The sequence below is a fragment of the Lingula anatina genome, chromosome 3 (assembly GCF_051362555.1).
Source record: "Lingula anatina isolate TDL-2025a chromosome 3, LinAna3.0, whole genome shotgun sequence".
In the NCBI taxonomy this organism is placed as follows: Eukaryota; Metazoa; Brachiopoda; class Lingulata; order Lingulida; family Lingulidae; genus Lingula; species Lingula anatina.
Genome location: NC_141769.1, coordinates 9,371,704 through 9,381,480, shown reverse-complemented (window position 1 = coordinate 9,381,480; position 9,777 = coordinate 9,371,704). Strand labels below are relative to the sequence as shown.

Genomic DNA, 9,777 nt, shown 5'->3' with positions numbered 1-9,777 from the left:
GATATAATTTATGAGAATTAAAGACCCTTTAGTAGCAAGAGCAAATATATTCTTTTGTATATCACACATTAAGAGTATTTTGGTTTTGATAATAACTCCTTAGTGAGTTTTTTGTAATTAGTTTTGTAATTAGGTTTTGAGAGTATAAAATGAAAAGCTCGCTCATATAAAGAGGCGTGCCTTGTAAGACCAGTCGTGCCTTGTAAGACCAATCTCAGACTGAAAGATTTACTTCCGAGTATTCCACGGGCCTCGCACAATACCGCTTAGAATAGAGCTTTTTTCTTCATTACTATTATTTTCTATTATTTTTCACTTACACTTTCACTGGGAAACAAGTACTGTCGATTTATCTTTACAAGTAATTTTAGATTTATCAATTTATATTTCAAGACAAATATATATTATTAAATTCAAAACATTTCAGATGTTTCCTGATTAATATTCTTTAGAAAGAGCAACACATTTACAATGTTGATAGAATTTTATTGCTTTTAAAGAGAAAAACAATAACAAATTCCAAACAAGTTGGCATATGTTGAGAAAATATTGACCCTGTTGCTGATACAATAAAACAGATTTGCATTAAACCAAGGAGTTATAACTCCTTGATAAAACATATATAGAGATACACTTTGTGGTGTACAAGAACTAGTATTTCTCAACAATTTACACAGTTTATTGCTTTATATGTTATCACTTAAGAAATGCCTGTGTTTAAATGGTATACTACACATTCCGTTACCAAACCATACACATGTAGTTTAGTACATTATACAAGTATGTACAAGAATTTATATAATACACAACAGTGCATTAATGACATACCCTGTGATACAATATATATGCACTGTTACTTCTCACCAAACCATCTTATAATTTTTCATTCAACGTCACAAGATGTTTCAAACATACAGCGTACAGTAAATCATGTACCAATACACTGTGCTTTATGGGTCCTTTTTCATCAGTCCACTTAATTTATTCTTTTATATGCACCTTCAAAGTCCCGACATTTACCCTGGTTTTACATCTGGGACTACTTATTAGACAAAACATTCAAATATCAGTTTCTCAATTCTTTATAATGCAGTAGTGGTAATCAATCAGATGATCACACAGATTACTCAGTATAAATGGCATTTTACTGTGATGGGCATTACCACAGCATTTCACAATTCAGATCATAGATAAAATTGAAGAGTGAAAAATATCAAAGGCAAAGCAGACAGTTTGTCATATAAAAAATTGGAGAGTGGCAATATAAGTAATGTTAAATCATAATATCTATTGATCTTAATGTTTCACGAATCACAGTTATGTTGTCAAAATACACGTTAGGAGATTAAAACATACTGAGTATGAAAATATTCTTGTGTTGACTAATTTATAAGTTTACTTCATTTTTTTTAAATTCAATTCTTCAAGTACACTAAATGCTTGCTAATAATATTTTTTGGTAAGGCATCAACAGTGCTTTTGTTTAACATCTTGAGAATATCTCTGTATAAAAGCAGAGAACAATTTATAGTACAGCAAAATAGGTGAATACAATAATAAATGACACAAGGGCATTTTATAAAATATACATGTGGATACTGTAACAACTAATTGGTTTATAAAAATGAAAGAAACAATTGACGTCTTTCAACAATAAAGATAATGACTGAAAACAGCATAAGTATCCATAATACTGACTAGGTTAGATGTATACAAGTTGTTTGATTGCTTTGAAATTCCATATTTTTCTTAGAGACAATAGAAAAATAGGGTGTACATGTAAAGTATATCATGTATTATTTAAATTTATTATTTGTTAAATCAATTATCACATCCTCAGAACTTATCCACATGTATCACAGTAAGCAAAGATGAAAAGCTAAATATAATATAAAACTTCATTCTCTCATATTATATGTATATCTGTACATACAAAAACCTGAGCGATTGAATGCTGAAGTTGCAAAAAAGATATAGGGTAAATCTGTATCTTCCTCATGCTACAAAGACGAGCAGTATTCTTTACTGCACTGGTGACAGAAATGCTGTATGTTTAAGAATGGGTAAAAATTCCAGTAAATCTTTATTCATTTTACTGTTGTGATATCTGTCAGTCCTGGTGGTATGCCTTGCACCTCAGCGCCACCTGGCTTGTGCAACACATTAACCCAGTGAGCCATGATTGCAATGTCATCTTTGGTCTTTTCTCTGCTTATCATGGATGCTGTGAAAAATGGTTGATCTTGATCTTCCATCTTAAAATAAATCAGACATTGGTATGAATTTAAATAAAATTATAAACTGCACATAAGTCACAGCTTAATTTTTAAACAAGGCAGCAAAGCTGTCAAATGTACAGACAAAATAACAGAAAAAAGGATGCAAAAGAGGTCATTTTGCCAATTTTGATGCAATAATAAACAAGCCCGTGGAACTTCAAAGTCACACTTTGAAAATGCCAATATGTGAAACCGTTTAACTGGCAGTAAGAATTACCAAACAGACTGCATTGCCTACTGAAGCTGTATTTTAGTCCCATGTTTCTTTCCTGTAAGTTTGAGAACAGTAAGTGACATGGTTTTTCTTAAATGGTCATCATGGGAGCAGTGCCCAAAATATATTTTTTTTAAATTTTGATGCAATATTACATAATGTTTAACAGCATAATGACCATCAATTTTAATAATAAAATATTAGTATCATGGATATTCAGAAAATGTGACTAGCAAAGGTCTTCAGGCCCATGGAACTTCAAAGTCACAACTTGAAAATGCCAAAATGTAAACAAAGACAGCACTGTTCTGAAATGTTTTTTTTTTCATTTTTAACAATTTTTTAACATAAAACAAAATAAACAGTTTACTGCAATTTTTATATGATCAACTAAGAAAATTGATGAGATGGGAAAAATATCAATAAAGCAGTGTAAAATGTCCAATTTCTTCCATTCTGAGATTCTGAACATAGTGAATGATTGAATCTGACAAACTGCAATGATATGAGTTTATTTCCATTTTTGACACTTTATTACACAATACACGATAACAAGTTTACCATCATTTTTACATAATCAACTAATAATGTTGTAAAGATGCAGGAAATGTCAACCAAACACTTTTACATGTCTTATTAGTTAAATAATGAGACTGTTAACATGCCTAAGAATTGAATCTGAGGAAATGTGAAACAAGACAGCACTGTTCTGACATGGATTTATTTCCATTTTTAACACTTTTTTAACATAAAACAAAATAAACAGTTTACTGCAATTTTTATATGATCAACTAAGAAAATTGATGAGATGGGAAAAATATCAATAGAAAAGTGTTAAATGTCCAATTTCCTCCATTCTGAGATTCTGAACATAGTTAATGATTGAATCTGACAAACTGCAATGATATGAGTTTATTTCCATTTTTGACACTTTATTACACAATACACGATAACAAGTTTACCATCATTTTTACATAATCAACTAACAATGTTGTAAAGATGCAGGAAATGTCAAACAAACACTTTTATGTATCTTATTAGTAAAACAATAAGACTGTTAACATGCCTAAGAATTTAATCTGAGGAAATGTGAAAAAACAGCATAACTTCTAAAATAATGGCCCGATTATGCTGATTTTCGAACTCAACCTGCATTTTAGTAAGATTGACCACTCCTGTGAGTTTAATGACAATTGCCCTATCTGTTTTTCTTATATTGTGTTTACAGTGTTGCATATATGCTGAAAAATGAAAAAACAGCATAACTACTAAAATAGTGGCCCGATCATGCCGATTTTCGAACTTGACCTGCGTTTTAGTAAGATAGATTACTCCTGTGAGTTTCATGACAACAGGCCTATCGGTTTTCCTTGGAATGTGTTTACAGTGTTGCATATATGCTGGAAAGTGAAAAAAAAGCATAACTTCTACAATAATGGCCCGATCATGCTGATTTTCGAACTTGACCTGCGTTTTATGAATATTCATCAGCTCTGTAAATATAAAGCCCAAAAGTAAAACTGCCTTCCACTTATCGTGTTTACAATGAAAGTGCACGGCACTGGCGACGGCGATGACGGCGACGACAGACGCAGGTGATGGCAATATGTACAGACACATCTATATATATATATTTACTGTACTGTTTGAGAACAGTAAGTGACATGGTTTTTCTTAAATGGTCATCATGGGAGCAGTGCCCAAAATAGGTTTTTTTCAAATTTTGATGCAATATTACATAATGTTTAACAGCATAATGACCATCAATTTTTAATAATAAAATATTAGTATCATGGATATTCAGAAAATGTGACTAGCAAAGGTCTTCAGGCCCATGGAACCTCTAAGTCACAACTTGAAAATGCCAAAATGTAAACAAGACAGCACTGTTCTGAAATGTTTTTTTTCCATTTTTAACAATTTTTAACATAAAACAAAATTAACAGTTTACTGCCATTTTTATATGATCAACTAAGAAAATTGATGAGATGGGAAAAATATCAATAAAGCAGTGTAAAATGTCCAATTTCTTCCATTCTGAGATTCTGAACATAGTGAATGATTGAATCTGACAAACTGCAATGATATGAGTTTATTTCCATTTTTGACACTTTATTACACAATACACGATAACAAGTTTACCATCATTTTTAAAAAATCAACTAACAATGTTGTAAAGATGCAGGAAATGTCAAACAAAAACTTTTACGTATCTTATTAGTTTAATAATGAGACTGTTAACATGCCTAAGAATTGAATCTGAGGAAATGTGAAAAATATGCTGAAAAGTGAAAAAACAGCATAACTTCTACAATAATGGCTCGATCATGCTGATTTTCGAACTTGACCTGCGTTTTATGAATATTCATCAGCTCTGTAAATATAAAGCCAAAAAGTAAAACTGCCTTCCACTTATCGTGTTTACAAGGAAAGTGCACGGCGACGGCATCGGCATCGGCATCGCCATCGGCATCGGCGACGACAGACGCAGGTGATGGCAATATGTACAGACACATCTGTGTCTGTACATAAAAATACAGGAAGTAAACGAGAACAACACCAAGACTTTAAATAAAACTGACCTGCAGTCATTTCCAGACAAGACTAACTGTGACAGCAGATGTTAACAAAATCCTTTTTTTCAATTCAATAAGGGTATCCAATCTCATTTATAGATTTACAGCCTCCATAATTCTAAAACACCATGCTCTTCCACAGCAATGACCCACATACTAGTATACAGTATGTATCTTCTATTTCATAAACATTATATTTATTGTAATAAATAATTTCTCTTGTCCACCTTCAACCTCTCACCTGTAAAACTTTTATCACACTCATGGTTGCATCAAGCATAAGCAAAGCCTGGTCAGTGTTTAAGTACAACCAGCAGGTGTCAGCATAGCCTATTTCATACCCAATCACCGTCTCCCTTCCATGGACCTTTTTCCAAGACTTTATGCTCTGCCATGGTACCAGGAATGCTGAAGATTTATTGTTTACTGTAAAGAAAAAACCAAGAACTTTATCACAGTATAAATACCACTAGCAAGTGCATAAAAAATCTTAGAAAAAAAAAGAGATTTTGACAGTTTCAAGTAAATACCATTATGAGACAAAATGTACATACCTGTCGGGTGGAGTTCCAGTCCCAACTTTGTGATCCATACACACACCTGCATGCCATTTTCCATCTGAGGAGAATATTCATTTTATTAAATTAACATGGCACACAGGTGTCCCCCCAATATCAATATTGATGACTAGTTTTAAAATCCAGATTCTTATATTTACGTTTTCTTTATGGAGACAATTCATTTTATACGAAAAGTATCTTTTGTGCAGCATTCCTTTACTTGTCCAAACCATGATTTAAGCTCGGTTAAAAAAAGAGTTAAATTGTTACATTAGTCTGCAAGATTTAAACATTTAACCTTTATGAAAAAAAAACTCCACAACTTTTTTTCCAAAATATTTTATTAAAAAAAAATTGAAAAAATAAAATAAATGCACAATACATTTAAAGTACTGAAAATATTATAACTAACTACTACTATTAATAAGTCAAAGAAGTAACCTCTTTACATACCACTACACTATTAAAAGTAAACACTTCATCAAGACAACAGCCTCTAAATTGCACAGCATTGTAATGTGGAAGACTTTGGCAAAGGGAAACATACTGGTTTTCTACTGGAAACCCTGGATCCGAATACTCTAAAAACAATTGAATTTTTTAGAATAATCATCTACTAATGAGAGAGAGAGAGAGAGAGAAACCAATGCAACAGTATGCTACAGTGACTCCAAAAAACTGTGTATACAAAGATATCTAAAAGGAATAATGAGGCAATGAAAATATGGTGGATGTATCCAATGTGGAATCAGTACCACTATTACCAAGTTAACATAAATTTCCAATTCTATCCAACTTTAAATACTGACTTATTTACCTTCTAGTTTTTGAATATCTTCTGCACTTGCTATTAGATTTCCTAAAAAGAAGGCTTATTTTTGTAAACTTCGTTTCTAGTATACAACAAACGTAATTTATAATCAAAATAAAAATTAAAAATTAAGTAATTTGGAATGTCTAGAACACCCCAGTACTTATTGCAGTATTTTTGAGTCCAGCTTTTTGGTGAACATACTATTCTGAGTTGAGACTTATTAGTATGTAAAAATATATTTGGTTTCAATTAAATTCTTTAATCAGGCATTTGGCAAGAGGAGTCACCTGTTTCAATCTCATGCATGGCTTGAACATACAGCAGGTGAAGAGCTGCTGGGTCCTTCATTAATACTGACTGTTCTATTTTCATATCAAAACACCATTTCTGGACCGAGATGGGCTCTAACAAATAGATCAGTATGCTTTCTTAAAATTTACAATTGAAATGTTTAAAACCAGATGTACTATGAACATCTGATTCAGAATCCCCTTTTCATAACGGAAAAATCTAATAAAAAGAAATAAACTGATTGGTTCCAGTGAGAGAATGGTCTAAAGAATTTGTTAATATATTTAAAAAAAAAAAACCTTTACAAAAATTTTGTTTATGATTGTTAAAAATATATGACCAACAGCTAATCAATTTTAGCAAACAATAATTACCTGTTATCTGCCCTTTTATGGATTCTATATTTTTGTACCTTTTCTTTGGTCTAGATTTTCCTTCAAAGATGAAGAAATACTGTTTGCTTTTTTCCTCAAGACCTTAAAAAGGATAAAAAGTTATTTTTGTTACTGTAGTTTTTTTATATAAACATTATTTAAATGTTTAACTTCAAGTAATTTTAAGTGATGTATTTTGAAACATATTTCAAAATCTCATTGTAATTTATCAAAAACTATAATGCATACATTTAAATGGCCAAACATCTATTAAATATTGCATATCTTATCATACTGTGAAAAATTCAAGACAACTGTAGATTCATACCATGAGATAGAAAATGAAAAACAACTTAAAAAAAGAAAACATGTTATAAGATCTTTCACATACCTAATTCTTTGCAAACTTTTGTATGAATTTCTTCTACCTGGATTGTTTCAGACTCTGACTTGACTGTGATCTAGGAGAAACCAGACACAGACACATTTCTAAAAACTTATATTGGGTTTCATATTTACAAATAAACAGACAGGCAGACAGATAGACACTATAAAAGTAATAATGAGCATTATAAGGAATACAACTTCTGCTCTCCCTCTTATTACATCTATATACCATAGGGAAGTACCGGAAGTACCTAAACAACAACAACAACAATAATAATAATAATAAATGTAAATATAAATACTGAATGCCAGTAATATACTTGCAGGGGGATTCTTTGGTTAGATGAATACATGCTTGTAACAATGTTATTGAAAATTGTGCTATATTAAGACTGGCTCAAAGCAATGACATAACATTAGTGCTTGCATCACGTATATGATAAAAATCAATACAAACAGGACCGCTGCTACACAGTTAGTAATAATGATTCTCTTATGGCAGATTACACACATTATAAGTCAACTAAAAATATGACCTACCAAAAGTCTGAGATTCTAGAAAAGCATATACAAAGTTTAACTTCTAATATACTATAGCATATATATATATATATATATATATATATATATATATATATATATATATATATATATATATATATATATATATATATATATATATATATATATATATATAAACACAAAAAGGAAACATTATTGGGATGAAATCTTACATGAAGGCAACCTTTTCAGTAAACAAAGAAAGTCAACAACTAGTCATCTAGCTCATCTTTCATTTTAGGCACTACAACTTAAATCAAACCTGAATAAAAAAAATTGCCATTTATATCTTATTTATAAGATGAGGTCAACACAAAAGAAGAAGTTAAAAAAGACATACATGGAATTTTATCATGCTTCATTTTAAGATTCAGATAAAAAAAAAACCTATATTATATATTTCAAATGCAACTAAGTAAAAAAATAAATTATCCCATTGATTATACAAACCTTACAAAAAGATATCAATTTTAGTTCATTTATCTTAATCATTTGAGATTTAATTTTAATCTATAACATTTCCCACGGGAATATAAATTTCAGACATCTGCTGGAAGTAAAGAATCTTATCTAATAAAATACTGATAATTTAGGTCTCTGTAATAAAAAAATGTTTTAAACCTCTTTTTTGTTAACTTGAAAATTGTTCATATATCTACCAATATTCATGCATTTACCTAGATTCATGATATACCTTAGGTTAATTTTCCACATTCTGTAGATCTAACTCAATATTTGTTAGCAGTAATAAATATTTTTTAATCATATAAAATATATAATTACATGCATATTAATTTGGAAGTACGTAGTAAAGTTTAATTTCATATTGCCAGTTTGTTAAATCAATTACAGTCATGCATACCACAGGCAGATTAGAAGTATTATCTACTGTATGTTTCTCTCTTATCAAACTGTTGTCATTACTGGTAAAACATTATACCACTCATCAATTCACTAATGATACAGACACTGACTGACATATACAGTACCTGTACTTGGTAATGTTTTTATTTTCACTAAAATATCCTGGTATACTGTATATCCCTTAAACATTCACTCAGATACTTGGCAACTGAGTACCAGTATATGCCAAGAATAAATTTACCAGTATTCACAGTACTCATACTGGTGTATCCTGAATGAAGAAGTACCCGTCTAAATGAAATAATGAGTATATACATGTACTATTAGAGTGAAGTCTATTCCCTCAACAATAAAAGTAATAAACGGCATTCACACCATCCGGATAATAAATAAGAGATACAGGAAATAATAAAAATTCGATACAATATCTTTGTCGAAACTTAACAAAATCATCCTTGGGAGTATTTTAGTTAAAAAAGTAAGCTCTTGGAAGTCTTGCACTTGCAAGCAACACTGTCAACAGGTGTCAAAATATTTCAATCACTCTATCTCAGTTTATCAGTCTATCTCTAACTTAGTGTAAGTAAAGCATTAAGATAAAATATTGCATATTCATTGACTTCCATTCATGAACTCATAAAAATAATAATTTGACCAAAATAGGTACATGTTTACCTGAACTGGAGATGCATTTTTGTCGAGAGTTGCTACCTCTACTTTCGTTAGTCTGCTAAGCTCCATTTGTGATTGATGTATGCAGTAACATGTGTGTTGAGACGTGATTGGTTAAATGTTTACCGGAAACACTGCATTATCTCGTTCCATCGTTTCCATTGCTCGTTCCATTTAACAACTTT

At 30.7% G+C, this 9,777-nt stretch overlaps 1 protein-coding gene across 2 annotated transcripts; it reads right to left on the bottom strand.

Moving 5' to 3' along the window:
* Window positions 1-465: 465 nt before the first annotated feature.
* LOC106174472 (uncharacterized) lies at window positions 466-9,763 on the bottom strand. 2 transcript variants are annotated; one of them, XM_013556047.2, is made up of 9 exons: window positions 9,596-9,763; window positions 7,500-7,569; window positions 7,109-7,210; window positions 6,731-6,847; window positions 6,447-6,488; window positions 6,083-6,210; window positions 5,624-5,687; window positions 5,311-5,495; window positions 466-2,255 (listed from the first exon to the last, which is right to left on the bottom strand). In XM_013556047.2, the coding sequence occupies exons 1-9, from the start codon at window positions 9,659-9,661 to the stop codon at window positions 2,088-2,090; spliced, it is 942 nt and encodes a 313-aa protein (XP_013411501.1). In that variant the 5' UTR covers window positions 9,662-9,763; the 3' UTR covers window positions 466-2,087. The 2 variants fall into 2 exon arrangements, with proteins under 2 accessions (XP_013411501.1, XP_013411502.1); XM_013556048.2 differs by lacking the exon at window positions 6,731-6,847.
* Window positions 9,764-9,777: the final 14 nt, after the last annotated feature.